This window comes from Columba livia, chromosome Z (genome assembly GCF_036013475.1).
Source record: "Columba livia isolate bColLiv1 breed racing homer chromosome Z, bColLiv1.pat.W.v2, whole genome shotgun sequence".
Lineage (NCBI taxonomy): Eukaryota > Metazoa > Chordata > Aves > Columbiformes > Columbidae > Columba > Columba livia.
In genome coordinates this window covers 78,301,399-78,327,609 of record NC_088642.1, presented here as the reverse complement: position 1 = coordinate 78,327,609, position 26,211 = coordinate 78,301,399, and the positions used below count along the sequence as shown (strand labels likewise).

General features: G+C 39.5%; 1 protein-coding gene across 5 annotated transcripts in view; it reads right to left on the bottom strand.

Moving 5' to 3' along the window:
- Window positions 1–2,887: 2,887 nt before the first annotated feature.
- Window positions 2,888–26,211, bottom strand: part of XRCC4 (X-ray repair cross complementing 4) — a 188,131-nt gene continuing 164,807 nt past the window's right edge. For all 5 annotated transcript variants that reach the window (XM_065046459.1, XM_065046463.1, XM_065046462.1 and 2 more), the window contains one exon: window positions 2,888–3,697. In XM_065046459.1, the coding sequence (XP_064902531.1) occupies window positions 3,589–3,697 (109 nt within the window). In that variant the 3' untranslated portion in view covers window positions 2,888–3,588. The remainder of the gene's footprint in view (window positions 3,698–26,211) is intronic.

The window sequence follows — 26,211 nt, the reverse complement described above, 5'->3', positions numbered from 1 at the left end:
GTCTCTAAGCAGCCTGAACATGCTTTCATTGCCTTGTTTTCCTGCCTTTCTTACTTCACTGTTTCCACATTTTATTTTTCCCACAAATGGGATGGCAAGCCAGAAAAAAAACAGCTTTACCTTAAACATTTAGCGGTATCTGAATTCCCTTGTGTAAAGGCTTTTTCTTTTGTCAAGTACCTCCAGGCTGCTAGATCAAACTGCAGAAGCTGTCAAAGCCAGCTAGACTACACTAAACATTTCCATGGAATAACGTTTACACACACAATCATGTGTTAGAGGTACAAAGCAAGGAAGAACAATATATCTAATACACACATACATAGACACGAGTGTCTACTTTTGGGAATAATAGTGAGAAGGTAGTTAAAATAGTGGTACAGGTTGCCAAAACATTATCTTCCTCAAGGAAAAAAAAAAAAGTTTTTTGGTTCAGAACAATTTTTTTCTCAAAAAAAAAAAAAGTAAATATTTTTTTAACTAAAAATTTGCTGGATAAACACAGATCTCAAAGGACAAATTGTTATGTATAAAAACATGCATTCCATTTAAGTAGTTACATTACAAGTCTAAAACTCTGGATGAGTCTGAATCTTTAATGAAAGACAGAACAGTTTTCTTCTTGTAAAACAACATGTTTTATCTTCTCCAAAACTACAGTTTAAACTGAAGAAGAAAATCACCTGAGAAATAATTTGCAGAAGAATATTAAAGTATTAATTAAGGATGGCCTTAGAAATTTTATCTGCATTTCCTAACTTTGGTTAATTTCCTGTCTTTAGTGGGCATGTTTCTCTATTCTGTCCTCTGTCACCACTGAAATACTTTGGACAGGGGAAAAGTGGTTGACTGACATCTCATGTCAGGCTATTTTATGTGACATTTTTACAGGCTTGCATGCAAAACATGGTCTTCCAAAAGGTGAGTTAGAACACCATGCTCACAAAGTAAGTCTAAGTTTAGTAGCTCTACTAGGTAAAGGACGAATGGAGTGAGGCTGAAGTCCAGCACTGTTCAATGTTTTCATTAATGGTCTGGATGTTCGCAATGGAGAATGAACTTACTGTGTCACCCATAACACCAAATAAGAATCAGAAGGTTATGGTGGATCACAGCATGAACATAAACTAGGAGATATCATACCATTGTGAAATACGTGAACATTACATTTGATATACAAATAGGAACACTGTCTATTGGCCCACAAGGGAAACCTTCTGCTCTGTAGGGTTTGGAAAGCTCCTGCAGCAGGAACTCCATTGGCATGGATGGACTGCAAAGACCTTGCTTTTCTAAGAGACTTAACCAAGCAGCACTGAGTACCACACTAATTTTAGCAGGTTTTTTAAAAAATATGTTGTGGGGTGTTATTACTGAGTTCCCTTCCCAAACATCACAGTTTAGTTTGAAACAGATTCTACTTGTCTTGGTTACTGAAGGTTATTGTGTGTGTTTTAATGCACAGGGATGAATGTGTTTGAGGATGAAGTGGATGTCCCCACTTCTTGTGGACAAATATGCATCACAAAGAAGTTTCACTGATTTTCTGAAGCTTTTACAATACTACCTCTGCTCTCACAAATAATTTGTGCTCACTTTGGTGTGTTTTCTCTCTTCCAAGTAAACCAGAAAATGGAATCTTATAAACAGAAAACCAATAGTTTCTCACATAAATCTTCAGAAAGGAGAATTTAGTTAATGCTTCTCACATAGCTGTGGAAACTGACATATTTTAAGTTGGCTTCAAAGGGAGAGGAGGTGTCCCTGAGTACAGAAATAGTCAGGGCTGACTGGAAACTGGCTCCTACCAATGCTACATGAACTCGATAACACACTTGTGCTCACACAGTCCAACGTATGTATCCACCATCATGTAATTTTCTGCTTAACTACTGGCTTGATTCTATTATATAGACCTCAAAAAAAGAGAAAAGAAGAAACATTCTGGCAGACTTTATTACATCTGCAAACTGTGTGCAACATTTCCTATTTATGTAACAACACTTTACTATTAGAAACCAACAGTCTCTTGAAAGTGGAGTTTCACGGGATGTTCAGCTCAATTTACCTTCGTTTTCTGCTACAGGCACAATTAAATCAAGCTCTGGTATTTTGGGTTAAGTCATGGAACATTTTCACATTAAAACTGAGACTACATACAAGCTTTTGCTGAAAGCATTGTCAGATCAGCACTGGAAGATTTTAAATCAGGCAATGTCTATGAATGGGTGAATGAATAGGTCTTTTGTGGTCCCATCATTTCTCAGGCATAGACTCTTTGTTGCAAGCAAAATATTTTGGCCATTCATGTTTTCACTGTGTGATTTATAACATTGTCCCAAAGCCCTTTGTGAATTTAAAATGCTGTGACCATGTTTTTCAGAAAGGAATGCTTAAATATAATATTCCCAAATCCTCATGTAGGTTCTTAAACGAGGCCCTGATCCTGCAAATACTGACATGGATGCTTTTAGTAAAATATAGGACTGAATTTTGGCAGAATCAGGGCCTAAATAAACTGCCATTTCAAAAATACCAAGTAGCTTCCAAGGACCATTGCAAACCATAGGGAGTAGAATGGGATTGCAATGACTGCAATGGGATTACTCACATTTAAAAACCTTGTTGGATCACATCCTTTCTGAGACAGAAAAACTGCCTTAAATGAGAATTCATTCAGGCTCTTAAAACTGCAAAGCACAGACCTGACATGCATGCTTAGTTCTGTACACTTGATTTTGACCTCCAGAGGTAAATACATGTTACTAATTTTTTCTTTGAGGAAGCTTCAAATCTAAAGAATGCAACAGCTTTAGGCAGGAAAACACTTCGCTAACTAGTCCCTTTACTCATAGAGTGGCTAAGTAAATACAAAAAAATTGAAGTATTTTTAGAATGAGTTTTATTTTTTTAGAAATCACCTTACAAAAATGATGAAGTATCAAAACTGACAATTTTAAAGGCTATGCGTTTCTACAGAAGATTAAAATAGAGTCAATACTGACTTTATAATCACTTTACTCCCAAAAGCAAAAATACCTTATAATGCATAATGCCACAGAAAACCTTCAAGTAAAAAGTGAAAGAACATTTCTTTGGATGCTTCACATCAGAAGAGTTTAGTAAGTCATATCTCAATCACAGTTGAAGATATGATAATTTAGCTAGACCACATCTAAGCTGAGCTTCTGAAGAAAGGGGCAGTATATAAGGTAAGTTCAGTGCAAGCCTTAATCTTCTTTACATCTGGCTTAGTCTCTGGGGATAGTGGGAAACCAGTTGATCCTTGGACACAATCAGCAGCCAGAGAATGTCAGGATGTAAAAATGCTATGATGGTGCTCTCCTCCCCCATATACACATGACAAAAGATCTACTCAGAGGCTAAACTGATTTCAAGGCTGTCACAAATCAACCCTAGCAGGCCAAGGGTCTACAACCCCATAGGGAAGAATGGGGACAAGTGCAGTGCAAGAGGATTAGAGCAATATGTCATTGAATACCACCTCAGAGTAAAGATTTCAGCACAGTGTCTGTAACAAAGCTTTTTACAAAGCTCCAGTCTCCCGGTCTCTCAGCCAACACACAACTAGATGTCATCAAAGAGGTCCTCTGGCTCACAGGTGTTTTCCAGTGTTTCCAGAGACATCACATCCAGGGAATGCTTGTCTGACGTCTTCTGTGAGGCCAGATCAGGTCTGGAAATATAGAACAAAGAGATTTGAAGCAAATTTAGATTCAGATATAAACAATTCCAACATATACAACACCAAGAAAACCACTTAATAGTGTATTTTGAGCTTTTTGTTAAGATTACATGTAAGAGAAAAGCACTTTTTGTAAGACCAAAGTACTTGGTGAGATGGCAATGGCAAAAGAAATGGATTAAATCCAGCTTATAAATGTCAAGACTTTAGCTATTTTGTTACAGTTTTTAGGACCCTGAGAATGAATCACATGAAGAACTAGGGAGAGCAGAACAAATGCAAGAAGCACACAAAGGATCTAATACTCTACTACTGCACAGGCTGATGTTAAGAGTTAAGCACTCTTTTTTTTCTCCCTGGTGCTAAGCGTATGTCTGTTGTCCAACAGTTTGACACAGAGGCATATGAAGAATTAGACAGAGTTGTCTTGAATGTCCATGCCCCAAAGGTGCAAGCCTCTTTCTGAACAGTGGAGCAAAATAAACCAAAGACAAATAAAGAAAATCCTTCAACAGTACATTAATCCAGATATGATGGAACTTTCAAATCCCAGGCCTTCCCCTGTGTGTATGTTATATTTACATTTGTTATATATGTATGCAAATAGAAGCACTTGCCATTCAGTGATATGTATATGCTGAGGTCTGGGTTTGCCCTCAGACAGCTGGACACACAGAGTCCTACCTGAAAAATTCACAGCTGAATCAGAAACCCATTACATTGAATAACATGCTACTCTGCATCAACCAGTCCTATTTAGCACTATTTTGATTGTCCTCATCAAAGTAGTTTACTTAAATGTCTCTTAGCTATAGGAGCTGCTGGCATTTGCCAAGAGTCCATGTTCACCGTTTCTCCTTACTCTCTGAGATATCTTTCTGGTAAAGATGCCACCCAGAGGGACCTGCACCAGCTCAAGAAAAGGGCCCATGTGAACCTCATTGAGGTTCCACAAGGCCAAGTGCAAGGTCCTGCACCTGGGTCAGGGCAACCCCCAGTATCAGTCCAGGCTGGGGATGAAGGGATGGAGAGCAGCCCTGAGGAGAAGAACTTGGGGGTACTGGTGGATGGAAAATTGGACACGAGCCGACAATGTGCACTTGCAACCCAGAAGGCCAATGGTATCTTGGGCTGCATCAAAAGGAGCGTGGGCAGCAGGTGGAGGGAGGTGATTCTGCCCCTCTGCTCTGGTCAAACCCCACCTGGAGTCCTGTGTCCAGCTCTGGGTCCTCAGCACAGCACACACGTGGACCTGTTGGAGGGGGCCAGAGGAGCAGCTCTGCTGGGAGGACAGGCTGAGAGAGTTCAGGTTGTTCAGCCTGGAGAAGAAAAGGCTCTGGAGACACCTTATTGTGGCCTTTCAGTACTTAAAAGGGGCCGATAACAAAGATGGGGACAGACTTTTTAGCAGGGGCTGTTGTGATAGGCCCAGGGGTAATGCTTTTAAACTAAAGGAGGGGAGATTCAGGCTGGACATGAGGAAGAGATTCATAGGGCAAATATAGTTAGTGAAATTCAGCAATTTTTTTTCTTTTTAAATTTGGTTTCAAACAGATTCAGAACCAAGTTTTCCAGAACTCCTACCTAGGAGTTTCTAGGGAGCAGAAGTATTTATAAAACCCTACAGTCTTCAGTATGCAATGAGCATCCTAAGACTCCAGCTGCTGCGTGATCCATAGCTTCTTACACTTCAAGTTTCTCAATCCCCTGGAGTTTCAGAGCTCTCACTATGATGTTTCCTGTTGGGGACCTGAAGAATGGTTTTCATTTCTATGTGGAGCCCTCCATGCTCCTGGGGAATCACCAAAAGCCCAGTAAATGCTGTGTCTTGGATGCCGTCACTTCCTAAGAGCTCTCCAGCACTCATAAGGGTTTTCTCACTGCTCTATCCATCACTCCAGTTCTGCAAACAACTTTAAATTCAATGTACTGGTATATTCAGATTATGATAACTACTTTCTCTGGAAATTTTGCTAGCTTCCTCTGCAAAATCTTCCAAAACACTTTCCTTCATGTCTGAATAAATTGTACCCAGGCATTTTTTTTCCTAGGCACCTAGGCAGATGTGTGCCTCAACAAAAGTCACCTGCACTCACTGTGAAATAAATGTGTGCCTGAATCAGACCCTTGGCTAATGACCTCTAGCCAGCAGGATCAGATCACTTCATGCTGTTCTGATTGCTCGCAATCAACTTATTTGTACCTTACTTTTTTTTTTTTTTTTTTAATATCAGTAGCATACCCTAACACAGTGTGATGCTCAAATTTACTTATTGTTCTTTTACCTTTATGGGTCTATCTAAAGTGTTAAGTCTCCACTGAAAACACATGTAAATCACACAGCGTGGAGCCACAGACTAATCATTTTACTTAATTCTGGAGGGTCTCATCGGCAAATAAATTAGGCTGTGAAGGCGTCTATACCACTACAGGCTATTTCAGGTACTAGAAGTCTTTTTTAGAGCATATGCTCATATGGCACATAGGCATATAAGACTATGCATATAAAACTAGGCATATAAGACTAAAAGATTTCTGAGACATCACATATGTTGACTTTGAGGTTTCACCTACTCCAGCATTTTCTGATTTTGAAAAGTAAGCCTGACAGTGCTTAAACAATGTCAACAATTTTATCCTCATAGGCTAAAATATTTTCAACACTATACATGAGTTCACATCCATAAACCAAATCACTGTTGAGTTTTAACATTACGCAGCTAGAACTATTAAGCTTTCGTGTTCTTGTAACAACATGGTTCTCATTTAATCTCCAAAAGCTGTAAAACCGCGCCTGTGAATAAACCCAACTACACTCGCAAAGAATTAGGCTCTTTACATGAAGTTCATAAGCAACTTAAATTTGGTTTTAAGACTTGATGATTCCTATTTGTACGCCAATTATTCACTGAATACCAAAAGCTTGCTTTGTGCTGTGAGCTTATTTTGAATCTTGGATTCTCACTGAAGCTGTATTACCATATCCTGATGCATAACTGAGTTAATTTCTTTAAATTGCAGTGAGTTGTACAGTTGTCTCTTGCCAGAAAGCCTGTAAGTAAGGCATTCTTCTTGCAAGTTTATTCTTCTGTTGGATCACTTTTTGAAGTCTTGCCTTCTGGTAAACTTAAACTCTATTAACACATGTGGAGAACTGCTGACTATAAGAGATCATTTCATATTTCCTGACATTTAGTTCAAGCCCTTCATAAATTGAGACAGAAGAACAGATCCACAGCTGGTGTGAATCACTGGAGCACTAATAATGTCGGTGGAGCTCTGCTGACTTACACCAGCTGAGATTCTGGCCCAAGATTTGGAAGAAAGTGGTTACATTACTTGATATTTCTTTCCACAGCTGAGTAAGAGCCATAAGAAAGAGAAGACACGCAACGCTGCAGTACTTAACTACACAGCACAGATACTCAAAGCCATGCAGGGTAATAGCTTTGCAAAGCTCGGGAGAAAATGCAGTAGGACAGACAGATGGACCACTTGCATTTGTTTCTTGCGGTGAATTATTCCTGAGTTCACGCAGACCCCAAAGAAGATCTGTACAACACTGTTCCTGCTGCAACGGATGGACATGTCCACAACACAATGTTTGTAAGCAATATGAAGTAGAAAATAATTTCCTACGTGACATCTACAAATGACACAATTAAAAAGAGCTTCCTAGTGGCAAAAAGGTCAAGGAAGCTGTAGCTGTGCTGAAGGAAAACCAGGTCAGAGGATGCAACATCAGCACAACTGCTCATCTTGAGGTACTTCTTGATGGAAAGATGAAAGGTTCTCGCACTTAGCTCTGCTTGTACTGTCATCCCAGCACATTGTGGTTACGATTTTACTCAAATTTTTGTTCTTGAGCAACTCTCATTGGACTGGAAAAGAGAAATAGTGTGATAAATTAACAGAGCTATAAAAGTTTCTCAAGAAACTTAAGTAATCTAGGAGGCATACTGGTGTCCTCGGATCATTGCATTTTTTCCTCATTTTTTAGTAATTAAAATAATCAGTTCCAATCAAAGGCTGGCATTTCATTAAGAGAGGAGATTTCAACTCTTTCAGAAGAAGTGTAGCAGTGTGTTAGGAAAAGGCTGAATTTCCCAGTGTGTGTACATATCTTTCCTTGGTCTGGTTTAGTGGTTCATTGTTATTTATCTGAAAAAAAAATGAAGGCTTAATACCATTAACTGAGGATATAATCTGATATATACTGTCTTTGGTATCATAAAAACTGGTGGCAGCAGCAGCTCATAAAAAGAGCATTGGTAGTAATCACAGCATTAACACAGGAGCAAAGGTGATGCACCTCAAACTCTTAACAAACACTCATATTGCGTCTGACAGGGCAGGGGTTCAGAGCAACATTTGTGCTCCAAAGATGGTATTTTTGGTCCACCCCTAGAGAAAAACTTGGATTCTTTGATTTATGGGTAATCTGATGTCTTGGCTGCGGAAACATCACCTTCAGAGAAAGCCCTCAGAAGGAAGGTACTCATCAGCCTTCGTTATTAAGGAAGGACTATGAAATGAGCTTTGAATAAAGCTCATGGCTGTATGTAAAACCTTGGCCTTAATAACCAATGCCCCATGGTGTGAGCTCTTAAGAGACATCATACTGACTGCCTGTGGCTACTGGCCCAGAACAGGAAAGTTCAACCATGAAAAGAAAAAGAAATGGTGTAATGGAGGAGGAGGAAAAGCCTCTTATGAGAATAGATGCATCAAGAACACTATGTGCAGAGAGACCTCTTCAAAGCTGAATATTAAAAATCTAAGCACACTAAATTGAAACTACATGTGGTTAAAAACATGATGATATTCCCCTTTACAGAAATGCTACAACTACAATACAATACAATACAACACAATACAATATATATACAATACAACTACAATAAATTCTAAAGGGTTTTGTTTGTTTGGTTGGTTGGTTTTTGATACTATTTAAAATGAAAAATGAAACTCAATAATTTGGTTTAGGTCTTGGCAGTATTATAAGTATTCAGCTTCCAGATATATTCTACCCTGGCACTTATTCCTAGGAACAATATGAAAATAAACCCTAATTGATTTTGGAAAATGTAAACCCCAGCAAGTTGTGAAGAACTTGTTTGATACAAACACCTACATCACCTGAAATTACAGTTGATTGACTTTTCCCTAAGTTATGTTAGTGAAGAAATTGAAGTTTTTTCTGCCACTTTCAATCATCTGAAGAGAGTGGTGGTGTCATAAATCTTCAGAGCCGAAGCAGTACCTGGTCCCAACACAAACTCACAGAGGGAAGAAAAATACTCAAGAAATAGCTGAAAAGAGTGATTTCTAGCTTAAGAGATGCTTTCTCCATCCCTCTTAGAGAACCTTCCATGCGTGGCATTTTCCTGTGCCCAGCGTATTACAGTCTAGTCTCAGTTAAGGTCAGTAGACTAATGATAATAACACTACCAATGATAACAATCATAATATTGTTCAATTACACAGTTAATGAAGAATATTTTCAATGCAGCAACTGCAGGTTTAGTGTTCAGCCAAGGAATCGATGTTCCTTAATAAACTTCTGCCTCTGGCTGAAATCCAAGCTGAAACTGCACCTGTGTGCATCACAACCACTGTGCAGGAAGATAAGTCTGGAAATCCCTCAATAAACAAATAAACAAAGATAAACAAATAAGTAAAAACAAACAAAAATAAATTACAGCAAAACTTCAAAAAGCAATACAATTGCTACACACTGTCTTAAGCTCTTGCAAGTGCCACTCTTTGTTTTCTAGAACTAGAAATTATCAAATGGGGGATAATTTTGATTCATGCTTATACCAGTTGTTCTTTCTTTACAAATTCCTGGACTCCTTCAGAGGGTGAAAAGTGAACTGGGAATCCCTTAAAACATCACAGAAATTGATACAATGATTGCAGCAAAAACGAACTCACAAGTGAATCTGCCACACTGAGAAAATACTCATATTATGTCTTTTACTGATATAACTTTCAATATTGATATAACTTCCAATGACTAGTTTAGATCAGTTCTCAACATTATTTATCATCCACTCTATTTTTTCAGTCCTATGGAAGAGATGGTCTAAAGATCCTCAGAAAACCATATGTAATGTCTAGAATGGCTGCACAGACAGCACATCATGTAAAGGAACAATGCTGACAGTACTTTTTTAGGGACTTGTATCCGTTCAGTTGCAAACTCCAAAATAACTTCAGCTGGCACAAGTGCAGGTCCTTATTTAAAAAGAACATTCCAGTTTAGTAATACAAATATAGTCTTGGATCTTTTCATCTGATCAAACGTACTTCAGATGCTTACTAACAAAGATCTACTTAAATATATAATAGTAGATGTTGCTTATATGGAAAAGCCTGAACCATGTTTGTTTTAGACAAGTGGCACACATTTCTGCGGCTCATTTCCACTTAAACTTAGTCTTGCTTAAATAAACTAGACCACATTCACTTTGAGGAACATGGTAGCACCACTGCTTTCACTGGGAAAGAAACACAAATCTCTTAATCATAACTACAAGAGTACACAGTAAAGGAAAACTTAGTTTGTTAAGGAATTTTGTCAAGGTCTTTCCTAAATCCAGTACATTGCAAATTTATTGGCAAATGCTAGAAGTCATTTCTCATAGTCGTTAAGCTCTATTTATCACATATACATTTATATAACACCAGTGCCAGCTAAATTGTGTCATAACCCTTTCCAGGCTGACGAACCCTGGAGCTGCTCTCTCTCCCTAACCCTTTCTCATCCCCTCAGGGTGATCATAAACAGATCCCAGAGACCTAAGGGGGCAAATAAAAATCCCTGAACCAATTTCTCACGTAGGAAATGTATGTCCTCATGCTCCTGCATGTGCTGTCCCTGAGGACAGAAGGGGTCGAGATGGAGGGACGGGTTTTCCACCTGAAAATCTAAAGCCTGCAGATGGCAGCTACAAGCGCAAAACCACGTTGATTCGAATTATAATAAGAGCAATTAACAGGAGGAAAATCCAGCAACGCTAAAACCCAAATTGTCCTTCAGATGTTCCATGTCTTTTCCACTCCTTTCCAGTACTGAGGCTCTAGGTGGCTGTTTAAACCCTAATTACTTCAACAGGAACCAAGAGCTTGCTTAAACTTAAGCGCATCCTTACAAAGCCTCCTGAACACGGCCTCAACCTGCAACTCTCTGGGGTCCACCTTTTGCATTGACTGCTACAGAATGAAACCTACAACTTTGAAAATTAATAAAATTACACTTATTCTTAAAGAAAAATGGATTAGCCCAGCATTCATGTGATGAAAATTTCCTTCTGAGTACTAGAATATGGTACTCTGATATCTTTACCAAATTACTGGGTATAGCTATAAACATCCTTTCCTCAGAAGAATGTAGGGGAATCCCCAGATGCAATCCTAAAAATGATATTTCAAAAACTCCCATGACTGAATTAAGCAAATTCTTTCTCCCTGCTGAACAATTTGTACACGTATACCTGGGCACCAGCAGAAAATTATTACTGCCCAGATTACCTATTATCCACAGATCTGCTCTGCAGGTTTTGGATCATTCACTTTAATCAGCTTATTGCAGAAAACCACATTGGATCAGTACAGCATATGGATATGACTTATGTATATATGTTTTCTAATGACAAAATGCACTTAGAAAGAGTGGCAATGAATTGTTAATAAATCTGGGAGCAGTGAATTGAATAAACTGGGAGCAGGCTTCAATTTACAAGTTAAGGTAGAGCAGATAAAGCAGAACAAGATTTTTTTTTCTGCCTCTAATACGTCTCTAATAGGCTTCTATTGAATATAAAATTGTTTCAGTACCAAGAATTGTGCTTTCCTTTCTGCTGTCTCTAGACTCCCATTTGTCTTCTGCTATGTTCTGCTATGTTCCTCCTGCCCTGCCACCAGCAGCAGATCTGAATTAATTCATACTTTTCTGAAATAAGATCAAACCTTTGATATTTAAGATTAAATCCCTGCACACAGTGACATCTGTGAGAGCTGAAACATGTTCAAACACAGTACCAAAAAACAAAGCGGGGGAGGAAAAAAAGAGATGAGGGAATCCAGCCCTCTGAAAACACAAGGAAAAAAGTAAAAATAGGTACAGTTGACTGAGACAGAACAGAGCCGGACATTGCAACAGCCAGTGTTTTCTGGCTAAAACTGAAGTTTTTTTTTCTCCCCTGTATTTCCATCATACCTTACCCATCCTCGGGACCCCTCCAGGGTTGAGAAGAGATATTGGCTTTGTCCACTTAAGGCCAACCTTATTTCTTACTTTGAGGTGCATAAGGCGAATGAATGTGGGCTGACTCTGGATCTGACTCCCAAACTTCTTAACCCACTGCTAACACTTAATTTTACTTTGGACATGTGGTTAAGATGCTTTAACAATCTTTCCTTTAGAGAGCCCATTGATTAAAAGGTCTATTCGGTAAAGAAGCCACTTTCAAAATAAATCTTTTATTATTATATGAAGCAGGAAATATCTGCAGCTTATGATACAATTGCTGTAAGACAGCCTGTATATCAGGCTTCAAAAGCTGCTTTTTTCTCCTCCAAAACCCCAACTGGTCTCCATCCATTCAAACTCTCAGGGTCTGCCTAAGCAGCAATATCTGCAGTAAGTGCTTTACCAGAAGCATTTAACAATACAACAAGTAACCAAGTCATTACTTGCTGGGTAAATGCTGCAAAAGAGCAGAGACTAAAAGATTTTTAAGAAAGGTTGTACTATCTCCAAAACAAACAAAACTCCAACTAACCAAAGGGACTGGCCTTCTGTGTTTCTTTCACAAAAATTCTTATGTGAAGTGTTCTTTTCTCCCTAACGAGACCCTCTAGTTTTTATTTCTGTAAATGCTCAAATTCACAGAAAGATTCTTTAGCCCCTTACATTGCGGAGATTTCATTTTCTGGTGGAACAGTTTGTTGTACCAGGATTGAGGGACAGTTTCTGCTTACTCATACGTGCTGGGAGCTCCCCCAGTGTTGCAGTAATAAAGGTTGGAGACTTAACTGGTGTTAGACCAGCATCCGTCACCCTCTAACAGGCTATGACCGTGCTGGGATTGCTGCAGATCTCTCCCCAAAGGTGGAACAGTGGGGAGCCCAGAATGGCCACCAGTCAAGACATTATCTTTGCATTAGCAGCCTACCCGTCTTCGTTTTGAGAAAGGAACTGAGATGACCAATGAACAGGAGTTACAAGACATGAATTAATGAGCACAGCAAGCTGAAAGACAGCAACTCACCCTGCATTTTAAAGGAAAATTTCTGATAACTACCTTTCCATGAATATAAGCACAGTTTCAGGGAGCCCATACAGCACAAATCAGATGTTTCTTTTCAGGCTTCAGGATTTCAGAGACACTTAGCCACGAAATTAAGAGCAGGGTCTAGGATAGGCTTTAGACATATAGGGGTGGACTATCAGGCTCATCAAGACTACTAACCAGACACACAAATACAACCACGAGAATGTGCAATCCTGGTGTCACACACTCCTTTGGGCTAACATGGCCCCATCCTCACCACCCTTTCTTGGAGAGATCACCTCCTGCTTTACACTCCAGGCGTGCTCAGCACCTGTCTCACTTGGCACCAGGCATGGACACCTGCAAGTTTTATTTCACACACACCATAACTAAAACATATTCAGCAGTTTTGGTCACTGTGACCTGTACTGGGCTGAAATTCTTGCTGCAATGAAGAAATAGGCCATGTCAGCCAATCTAGAACAGGTAACGAGAAAGATAATTTACCAGATGTGGGAACAGCTGTCCTTAGGTCAACCAGTGCTGCCCAGAACCCCTTCTCCAACAGCAGCAATGAGCAGACGCTCTTCAAAGAGTACAAAGTGCTTTTCTAGCTTCTGGCCATTTGCAGCTCAGAGGCTTCCTGAGCCAGGGTTAATTTCTATATAACATTTCTGTGTAACATTCAGAATATTTCTCTTTCACAAAACTGTCCTGTTCCCCCTGAGCACATGTAAATTCTTCATATTCTCCAGACCTTGAAGGATATCCACAGGTATTACATAGGGATAGGAAAAAAAACAGCGGAGAACATAGAATACAAAGAAAAGGTGGGAAAATATGACAGATTTTATTAAATACCAATGTACAATATTTTTTTTTTTACAAAGCACTTTCAGTTCCGCAGTCAAAGTCAGATTTTATCTTCAGTTGTGATATATTAGTATAAACCTGAAGTACCTCCACAAAAGTTTTCATGTACTCTTCTGGTTCAAACCAGCATTCAAACCACAAACTTTATAAAATTTTAATCCACAGAGAGCCTTGATAATTGTGCTGGTGCTGCACCACTGACAAATCTAGATAGTTCGCCTTTTTGTGAGTTTCAGCACAATGTTCTAAAGGATTTTTTAATCTTACAAATGCATTAAGAGAAAAGGGAGCACCATACGGGTGGGCAACTGGGACATTATTAGGAGAAGGTGGATGTCAATCAGAGTAGAATAATAACGGTGTACCTGTGAAACAGATGCTGCCTTTCTAAAACAACCCAGTGTGCTATACAGATGAATTACTCAAAATGTAATTGCACCTGCATCTCAGGTTATCGGTAACAGGTCCACTTATCGGAAACTCGTCTGATTTTATCCACACTACAGTAATGGGAAACAGGAAAAGAGTAACACACATTTTTCAGGTACATCTCCTTGCCTGACATCTCCACTTTTTCTTTCCAGAGGAAAAATAAGAATCAATAGTAGGTTTATGGTCCAACAACCCAGGGATGTCACTATCTTCTGTTAAATAAATTGTGACAGTTTTAACATTTTGAATCTTGATTCTGTCTGAAATAGGTGTCTTTGCAAAAAAAGAGAGAGGGAGAGAAAGTGAAAGAGCAAGACGGAGGTGAGTTCCCCCCTGTAACACAGCACAGAACTGCCTCAGCCCTGGCAGAAATTCTGGCAGTCAGAATGAGCAGTTCAGATAGTGGAGATGGATGCAAACAATTTAAAATACCTAGTCAGTTTAAAAGCTTTTTTTTTTTTGTTATAAATAAAAATTATTGTTTCAAAAGTTTCCCAATAAACCTGGCAGACAAAAAACATCTATTATTAGGAAAAAAAAAAAAAAGAATAGTTTTTCATAATTCAGTCTGAAGCCTGGACTTTCAGTTCGATTTTAGCTTAGCTCTCTTTTTAATAAAATCAGCTGCTCTTAGAGAGCAGAGCCAGACTAAGTCATTGGCACTTTTTACACGGTTGCACATGGAATTACCAAAGCTCATCTCGGGGGTGACGAGTTCCCGCTTTCTGTTGTTCCAGCACAGCGCAGGGTGAGCTGCAGTTCCCTCCATGACATTGCTGGCACTCAGCCCCCCTAATCCCCCAGTGAATCTTCCAAAGAGTTTTACTACTAACAATGTGCAGCATAACAATTGACTGTATTGTACATACACACATATACTCTTGCCTGTTAAAGATTATAGGTCTGGTCATAAAAGATGGGAGTCTCCCCACTGGCTTTTTTTTTTCCTTTGTATATGTTCTTTGTTCACAACACACTGACATCAGCCTGACAAGACTTAGCAGGAGGTGAGTGGACTGTATTTTTAACCTTTTTGCCTTTTTTTTTCCCCCAGACACAACTGAACTCACTAGAATGGCAGAGTAGTCCAAAGTATATGTCCATCTTATTGCTTTTTATCTTTCAAAAACTAATGACAGAACAAAACCCAAACAAAGAAGACTGTCCTGGTTGTGTGTAGGTTTTGAAACAAATTACAAGCAAGAAAACAAAGCCAAAGCACATCCTACTCAATGGTTACATGTCAATGGTGTCATTTGTGTGTTCACGTTGTATGTAATTGCTTCTGCATTATTCTGTCAGGTACATTCATTCTAAATGTCTGTCTCTATGTAAAGCACACAACAGAATCAATATAGAAATTAACAGGTGCTGACATATTGATTCCATTCACTTTTTTTTAACTATGAGAACATTTTAAAGAAACATTAATGAAATAATAAAATACTTGATACTGATCCTGCAAGAATCACAATACAAGGTAGATATTTGGAACAAAGCAGCTAACTGAGAAGGCTGTTTAACAGTGTAACTGTTTAATAACCAACATAGCTTTTGAAATAAATCATCGGCCACTATGGCTTTGCATTTGGTATTGCTAATTGTAATAAGATATTCAGGCAGCAGTAATAAAAGCTCATTTTAAATCTGGTGAGAATTGATGAATGCAATTATGATGAGGGCTTCGTACTGTCAAACTGTCAAGCTTGAAGCTTAATGTAATTCTTTAGAGTTCATGTATTCTCTGTTCTAGAAGAAAAAGACTACAAGCCATTTTCTGTTGAGAATGCAATGAGACCAAGGAAACAGACCACTTAGGTGTAGAATGCTGAAACATTATATAAAGCACCAATAAAATTATATGTAATTTCACAGCAATTCTTCAGGAAGGGACCTGTCTTGCACTCTTGGATATTACTAGTGAAAAAATATCACAAGGGCCTTGAGGCCCTTGGTGGGGTGGTGTATGAGAAATTTCAAAGGTCTGGGAAGCTCGTTCATTTAAATTTTATCAATAATTTCTGTTTTTCTAGGCTAGAGACATGTTCCATTGTGGAGGAAGCAATGAAATAATATAAAATAATAATGAGTCATTAGGTGTAGCCTGAATACTGCCTTTTATCAGCAGAACATATTCTGCCTAAAGTCTTTCCTACAGCTGCTTGCAAAACAAGCAGTGATGCTAATGCCCTACACACACACTCCCAAGTCACACAAGCTTTGTGATTATAGAAAACATTGAACCGCCAAAGAAAAAGGTTCATTCTACGACCTATCTGTATGAAAGTCCAGTATGGTACGGACAGTGGCACTGATGTGTGTTTCCTCTGATGCCACAGGAGTTAGAATCACAGGATCCTGGAATGTCTCTAGTTGGAAGGGACCCATAATGACCATTGAGCCTGCTCCTCGCAGGATGACCTAGAACTAAACCATATCACTAAGAGTGTCATCCAGATGCTCTCTGAATACTACACATCGACCCAGTTACAGCTCCTCAGCCAAAGCTCCCTGTGATGGTGAAAATCATCCTGAATGATGATTGGAAGCACCAGGAGGCAGATCTCTCACAGAAGACACATTACCTGTTTGTTTCAAATATTCTGTGAAACCACAACTGTCAGTCAATAGTGAACCTGAACTGGAAATAAGATTCTTCTTTTTCACTGAGGGGCCAGGTGCATTAAAGCCTTGTGACAGAGAGTACCACAGAGGGCCACATAACAGACCTAGATAATGTGATGGAGTTCTGGCGGAGATGCATAACCGAGGCAGGGAAGACCGCAGAAGAAAACCCCAGCTTCGGATCTAGGAGTGTTAAAGTGACATCTATACTAACTATATTACATCTGCTTGTCTCCAGCAAAGAGCAGGTGTGGCCAAACTGTGCATAGATCAGCATGGTATGTGAAGAACAACTGAGACTTTGATAAAACTAGTATTAATGACTTTGGCTGCTGACAATTGCTGCCTTTTTTTTTAAAAAGACTAAACAACCTAAACAACAACAAAAGTAATGTGTTAATCTACAGCCTATGAGACTGTTTAGGGAATGAATTAAAACAAAGTTATCCTCAGGCACAAAGGGTAGAATGCAGTATATAGAAAAGCAACTGATGGGCATAGTATCACTTGTTGCTCACAGATAAGATGCCTATATCTACAGAAAGGGAGGCTGTTTGGACTTAAACTACTTCTGTTCTTCTCTGTACATCAGTTTAATGAACAGATACGCACATTGAACTGACTCTGTCTTCACAGCAGGAAGTGGTCAACAGACAGAAGAAAGAGTTGGGAGGCAAGATGCAAAGAATAAAACTCTTATTTAGTCACTAAAGCTGCTACAAAAACCAAGGCAGAAAGAAATACTCATGCTCGGAGACAGAATTTGTATACTGTTATTTGTATAATGTTATTTCGCTTCCTGTGAGCATCCTAGAGCTGTTCCCAGAACTACATAAATAAGCAGATTCAGAAGGCTTGGAAATGGGCTTGAGGCTTATCAAAACCACGTGGTTCTTCTCAAGATTTAAACAGCAGAAAATAATGAAAGGATATACTTCTTGCAAGATTTCTGCATGTCCACTTCCAGAAATGAGAGGTGGGAAAAAAAGCCATCCCTCTTCTACAGAGTGGGATGAAAAACAGGACAGCATGAACACTAAGGACAATTCTTCAGAAGTTTGGATCAAAAAAGGAATGAAGCCCTGCGGTCAGGGGAAGGAAAGTTACTGCTATACAATCTTGAGTCATCCACCCTCAGCACTTCTGTGTGTTGATTACATGTCAGCCATCACAAATTAGACACTAAAAGTGTGATAAAACTAGCCATTCCTAGAAAGCGCTTCTTACAAATGATGCTTAAGTCAAAGCTGTGCGTTTTTGTCTTCTAGTCGTTGGCTGAAATAATAAAAACTCCAGTGAAACTCTCTGTGAGCAGTCCAGATCAATACGAGACGAAGAGTTAGAATTAGATCAATAAAGGGCATAATGAATCCAAAGACACTTCTTTAAAGAAAAAAAACCAACAACCCAGGTGATTCAAATTCCCTCAAGATACTGTCCTGCCTCACTGGCCTCCACAAAGCCTAAGACTGATGGACCACTGTGCTGCTAAAATGCCTTAAAAAGAAGAGAAAATAAAAGGAAAATGATACTGTGCAGTATTGCATTATTGTGTGAACAACCTATGTGGCTCTCCCCTTTCTCCATCCAATGATCTAGAGAAGGTAAAAGCAGCCGCAGAGACACAGAAGCCCATGAGATGCCTTCTGCCCTGGCCCCCAAGGCAGACACCACCGCGATGCTGCTGTGCGTCACCACAAAACAACATTCCACTGCTCCACGGACTCCGTTCATTTTTTGCCTGCACCAGCAGTATCACACCCATCCCACTTCAATGCCGATATGTATGAAGATTAAAAATCAAAGTGTTACAAACCCGGGTGAGGGAGAAAAGCACACGGGTCTCTTGGGGACCACTCAAAGCAATACAAGTTTGGACAAAAGTCACATTTATAGAGAGGTTGCCACTGGCAGACTGAAAGTGGCTGCTGGAGAGAGGTGAGGAGATGTCATGCTACATGTAATAAAAGCAAGTTGTTATTGGCACAGGTTTAGAATAGTCACATTGCACATGTGTCTCTGAGCTGCCATGGCTTATGCAGCTTGTCCCAAACGAGTGCCAAAAACACCTATTTCCCACCGTGCCTCTCCAGGAATTTCATTTATTGCTTCCACCCTCGTCATCCAGCGGCGCAAATGGCAAAATCCAAGTGCTCCCTCTGACGGGAACACAGTAGCTGGCTGGCATAAACCCAGTATGGGTCCAAATTGGGAGAAGCTCGATCTGGGTCAGGTACAGAAGAGGCAGCTTTTGGTGGCAGGGGCAGTTTTCAAAGGTTATGTATGCCACACTCTAGCAGAACCTTCAATGGATGATGTATAGCTGCCCTTTCTAAACATGAACTCCCTTAATGGGGGAGCGTCCCAGAATCACTCAAGGGTTTGCTGAGTTAGTGTATTAATGGTGCTTCTTTGTGCTACAGGAAATTAAGAGAATCTTCTGAAAACAAAAAAAAAAATAAAAATCAAAACCCCAGTCTTGGGAATAAACACACCCAGCAAGGAGTATGGCAACCCCAGCACAAAGATTTGTCAGGATGTCTGTAGAAAAGACTACTGGGAAAACTCATACAGAGAATAGTCCTGGTAAGACTGTTATTATTGCAAAAAACCACAATGATAAGTAATACATGCTGCACCAATGACTATTTTGCAAGGCCAGATTCCAACTCTACCATTCAAGGGAAAAATAAAACAGCCTTTAAACAGGAGATTTGGAAACAGACTCTTCCAACACATCTTGAAGTCTGTTTGCTAAGTAACTGCCAGCCACTCTTGCAGCCTCCAGGCTCCAGCAGTCATCACATCTTGCCATGTCTTACCTCCGCAATAAGTCCAAGGAAATAACTGTGGTCCACAGACCCCCTGAACTTGTCTCCTACATGACAGCTGTTCAGGGAGCTCTGTAGCACCAAGGGTGTATTTTAAAGCCTGGCATTCTCATGGTATTTGAAATTGGAGGCTATTGAGCAAATTTCATGAGGATATGTTCTTGCCAACCCTCCTTGGAATAATCTATGTCTGTGAAGCTATTTATATGTATAGCCAGTTGGGAATTTTCTGGCTACGTTTTTCAGTCAAATCAAAGATACATACTAAATATACATCCACGTTAATTTTAAGAAACATTGGGAAACTAGGGCTTTGGGTTCATAGACCAATGACCTAATTATAGTCGCCCACATACAGCATTTTTCCTATTTGTGACAGATAAGATGGCTAAAGACCATTTCTGTCCTTCCTGAAATTTGTTGTGCAATGTTCCTGCCACCATTGGTACTCTGGTCTTTCTTAGACATGACCATTTTACAGATTAGACCACAAACATTCTCAGAAATTTGTTAGGTCTCCTTCAAATTTAAATCTCCAACTTTTGGGAAGAGGCATTTAAAAAAGGCTTACAAACTGCAATGGTATGTGGCGCTGTTTAGCATAAGTCAGAAATCCAATATTAATGAATATTGCAACACACTACATCTAGGCCAGACATGGACTGATCTTCAGGGGACAGACAAAGAAACCCACACAGGACCTCATCTGATGAAGCACAATCATCTTGCTCAGTGCAGCACAGAAGTTGTGACCAATACCCAAAACCAGCTGCCCTTGTCTCTTGGACCGCTCAGGTGCGTATCTCAGTCAGTCTGAAGTCCATCTGGAATAATATAACAGCAACTAGCCATGTCTAGTAAAATTAACGTTTACAGCTTTTAAACTGGCATTTCAAAAACTGAAATGAAGATTATACTCTCCTTTGCGACTGAGCTTTTAAAAGTGTCCCCTCCTTCACAGAACAATATTTCCATTTAAAACATACCAGATACATCACTGCATAGTGGGAACTGCCTAACATGTGAAGGTAAGACAGACATTGATTTTATATGTTTGCATACAAAAAATACAGATAATAAGCACCAAGCTATATCTGTTTTTGAAGAGTTTGTCAGAGAAAGGAACAGATGAGTTGTTTGGCTTGCTGCTGCCATAGGATAGCCTTTATTGACAGCTTTTTCAGTATATGTTGAACTCATATTTCTGGGTGAATACACTAAAGAGAGCCTAGAGGTAAATATTAAACCAATAACTGCAAGGTCAATGAAAAGCCTCTTCTGAGACAATCTTTTACTTAGAGCTATTTGTTTCAGTACATTAATCACTTAGGCTTGAATTTCTGTGCTGCTAGAAAGTTACTAAAAGAATCTAATAAAACCAAATGATCAAACATGCCTTTCTCTATACATTTGTATGTTAAAGGAGCATTTAATGCATATTAATTGGAGCCAGTCCTCTGATCTGGACAGTCATGGCTTTAAGTTTAATGGAAATTTCCAACAGAACTACAGTTACCTCAACAAAAGACATGCAAAAATAACTTTGCATATGTTTATCACAGCAATTCATTCTTACATGCTATTTTTCAACTCAAACAGTTAATTTTGGAACAGAGAGAAGGGTATCTTGGTTTCCATCACCAGAAACACTTGTGACATATAGTGCATAAAAAATAATACAAAATGACAAAATTTATTTTGGAAGACAGCATTCACTAACACAGTTAATGGTGAGTAATTCCAGGTTGGGATTTACCAGGTTTGATTTGAACCATAAACTATTTCTTGGTTTACAGCTGTATGGAATAATACTTTAATGCAACTGTGGCAGGTTTCCCATACAAAAATCTCATTCTAAAGACATAACTATTTCCTTAGACTAGTAAACAGTGTCTTATTGTGCTGACGACAGTGTAAGAAATGCAGGCTTTTGATTAAAGGGATTATAATTGAAACAAAGACAGATCACATTTTTAACACGATTGGATTAGTTGCCATTAATTTTCCATAAGGGTATCACATTGGTTATATTTCCTGCGGCTTGATTTTTTTCTAGATGCATTTTACAGAATAGTTAGCATCTCCTGTTCACAGACAATCCTCCACTTGTGTTCTCCTCTCCCTACGTACACTCTCCGATCAGCATGGGGATGATTATGGACCTCTCAGGCAGCAACAACCAGGAGATGCCTTCAGAAACACATCTGCCTTTATCACAGGTCCAAGGACGGGGCGGTTTTGCCTCCTTTCCATCCACTCTCTCCGTGCACTGCTGAAATCCAATGCTGTCAGTCTGCATTAGCACTAATATTTCAGCACCTCACATGGCACAATCAATCAACTCATTTTTATAAGGATTCCTCTGAATGAACAAACCTCCTTTTCTATTCCTTCTGGTTTGGGTCCACATACCTAATTTTCTACTGTCTTCCCCTTCGGTACTGTTTTCTATGTTGTAGTCCCTTACTGTTGGTGCACAAACAGCTGAGCCAGGATTACAAACTGCTCTGACTTTGGACTCTGCCAAGAGTGTGAGAACCCAGCATGAAGAAGCTGTTCAGCGATCCAAAGTTCCTGTTGCCTAATCGGTCCTTTCACCCTGGCCAGGAGGCAGTCATGCCTCTGCTGTGGTTTTGCAAAAAACATGAATTATATGGCAGTACAATGAACTATCAATTACTGGCCCAATTTGCAATGCTGGGAATCAAATCCCAAAGAATCTAAATGATCAAAGAAGAATCGTAGGTTGCAAATTTTATTGCTGTATTTTTACTGGAACACAGTTTATTCCTCCTGAAATAATCCACATTAACACAATACTTGCATGGTCTGGAGCTGTTTAAACGAAATCTCATTCCACAATTCAACATTTCAAGGAAATTAGCCAAGTAATAAGACAAAGCATTTTCTTAACTGTATTAGAAAAAGTAGGAAAAGTTTTGAAAATTTAACTTCCATCCCTGAAGCCTTAAACTTTGGAAGCAAAACATATACCATATCTTTTCCAGATAACAAAAGATATTTGTAATGGATTTTACAATTAGTGAATGCAAACTGCTATAGAGTCTGTTAGGGATTATCAAACCAGTGTAAAGAATTCACTGTTACGTCAAACCTACCATTAAATTTCTTGTGCATTTAGCCACAGGCATTAGAGAAAAAGTAACATTTTAAGCTGAAAGAAAACCACACATTCAAAAGGATTTAATTTAACCTACAGAGCAAAAGATGAAAGTAATAAATCAGTTAACAGCTTGCATATAGCATAATGCATATGCAGCAATGCAAACAGCACTTGGTTTTCATTGTTATTTTCCACTCTACATTCTCTTGATGCATCACCGGAAACAGACAAAGCACAAACTTGCACCCATGTTGGCACAAGTGAAGTTTAAATGGATGAATTCATGGAATTTTTTGATGACACCAGCCACAGCTTTCATAGAAGGAGCTTCAGAAAGCAAAGAATCTTTGGTCTCCTTCCAGGGAAGTTAAACCTCCAGGAGAAATTTAGGCACCTCCAGACCCCAATTGCGAAACAACATCCCCCATGGATTCTGACAAGGCTTTGCCTTCAAGCACCTCACTGAGCGATGTCCCTAACCCATAAAAATACCTGTTCTGACAAAGACCTGAACAGAGTATCTCAGCAGCAACATGTTTTGGTTTGTTTTGTGTAATGGATGGACAAAAATGTTTACTAAAATATTTGCTAATAGTTTATTCTCCTTGAGTGTTATCAATGGGGTACCTCACATTAATAGGCCTCAAACTTATTAGCCTTCTCTGAGAGCACTTGCTTCAAACCGCCCGAGGCCTCAGAGGATTCAAGCGTTTTTCTGTAATTCTGCATGCTAGGATCTTGCACATTGAAGAAAAAAAGATGGGACTTTGGATGGAATCCCATTCTGCTTATCTCAACCATCACAATCCTACTGAAATCATTGTTCCTGGTGGCAGGAACCTGCAGTAAGATTCAAAGAGGTGAAACTCCCCCAAACATGCAGAGAATGTGCTTCTACTCAGTCCAGACAAATAAGAAACACAATAGGTTTAACTGATGATTTGACAAAATAAAAGGAATCAGTTCTGTAGCATCTGGCAGGGGCAACGAGTAGGCTGTTCTACTACATGCCAGCCATATAGATCTAAGCAGCGGCTTTAAACATTACACATTGATCTGAATCAGCACAGAATCACAGAATCACAGAATGTCAGGGATTGGAAAGGACCTTGAAAGCTCATCCAGTGCAATCCCCCCATGGAGCAGGAACACCCAGATGACGTTACACACGAAGGTGTCCAGGCGGGTTGGAATGTCTGCAGAGAAGGAGACTCCACAACCTCCCTGGGCAGCCTGGGCCAGGCTCTGGCACCATCACTGGGAAGAAGTTTCTTCTCAAATTTAAGTGCAGCCTCCTGTGTTCCAGTTTGAACCCATTACTTCTTGTTCTACCATTGGTTGTCACTGAGAAGAGCCTGGCTCCATCCTCCTGACACTCACCCTTTCTATAGTTGTAAACATTAATAAGGTCACCCCTCAGTCTCCTCTACTCCAGCTCCAGAGCTCCAGCTCCCTCAGCCTTTCCTCACACGGGAGATGCTCCACTCCCTTCAGCATCTTTGTTGCCCTGTGCTGGACTCTCTGCAGAAGTTCTCTGTCCTTCTGGAACTCAATATAAGAACTATAATGGTTCCCACCTTTGGCCAGCTACCAGTACCAGACAGATTTACACACGACTTACAGTCTGGAACACCAGATTCTCTCCTCCTTGGCACCTCGTGTTTTTGCAGCTCCTGCATCCCTAAAAGTCAAGACCTGGGCTTCACCTGGCTGATTACTGTAAGTGTGTAGTGCAAGAGAGGGACAGATAGAAACACCAGAAAGGTACCAAGTACTATAAAGACTTGCAAACACAGTCCACAAGAACTGGAAATCTGACCCAACAGGGGATGTGGCTAAAAACCAGAATAATGAATTCAACAAGGTCAGATTAAAAGACGTAAGCAGACTTTTTACAAAATACACTCAGCCGTACTGATCTTGCAAAAGGTGGATACGTGCTATGAAATGCTATGGTTGAAACTGAAAGAATCCCATACAGTACTCTTCAATGTGCTGCTGCTAAGGGAGAGACAGGATTATCCTCTTTATTATCGTTCAACTAGTTGAACAGCCCGACTCATACCTGTCCCTGATGGAAGGAGAAGCCACACAGAAAGTCAGAGATATTCTTTCCCACTGCCTGTCTTAAATAGGTTTACAAACCTGTTCACATGTTATGTTTACAGGATCACTCTACCTAAGTGACCTATTTATGCTTTCAGACTCATTAAAGCTAACAGAGCTTTGTTCTTCAGTGTCTAAACCACAAGATTCAGGTTTTCCAGTGTTTTCAGTGCTTCAGAGAACTGTATCCTTTCCTTATAACAGACCAAATAACTTAGCATCACTTGAGAACTGCAGGATCAGGCAGCACAGGAGGCACATATCCACACTCTGTGCATACGAACCGTGTACTGAAAATACTGCAGGGTTCTTCCCACACAGACCAAAGATGAGTTTTTCAATCACAGCAACTCATTTCAGCAGAAACTACTGAATGAGGATAGGGACACCACTCAGCAAAATAAGTAATACTTGAACTGGTCATCTTGACACCCTTAATGAAATCTCAGCTTATTCCATGTTTAGCTCATCTAATCTCAAAATATTAGAGTGTGATTACGAGAAGCGCAGACAGGGAAAATGAGATAGCACCAATAGAGAACGACCTTTTATCTATATAAATCATTTCTAAGAAAACAATGTGCATGACAAGGGGGCAGGATGCCCTGATAACTAAAAGAGAAATTTGTCAGACTTAGTGCTTGTACCTATCTCTGTGTACAAATCTAGGGCTGTCCTGACTTTTTTTTGCATTCACGAGCTAATTCATTTATCTACTTATATTGTTTTTTCCAGAATATAGTATTAGATGAGGGGTCTTCATTTACTTACAAAGTAAGTAATAAATACTTACAAAGGACTGTGAAAAGAAACAAGTTTGTGGAGTTTGTCAAACTAATCTGTTTCCTGCTACAGAAGAACTCTTCCTCATTACTTGTATTTTTGCAGCACAGTTTTAAATGAAGGAAGAGATGCTGCTTCATTTTCCTCTGGAAATATTATTTTGCAAGCCAACAGATATCACTGACAATTTCTTAATATATTGCCCCAAACCTCTTTTTCATTTCAAATCATCTTTCTTAATCCCATTTCTCATATTACATTCTCTGCTTCGTGTTGATACCCTTCAAGTGTTATCAGATATTTCCTTTGTTGCCCTTTAGCCAGCCTGGATGGATTTAACGTAAAACCATTCCTTATAAATCCAGGCTCCAAATACCTTTCCTGTGTATGCTGTTCTCTCCATCTCTGCCGCTGTCAATATCTTTCTGCTAACGAGACTTCAGCATCCCA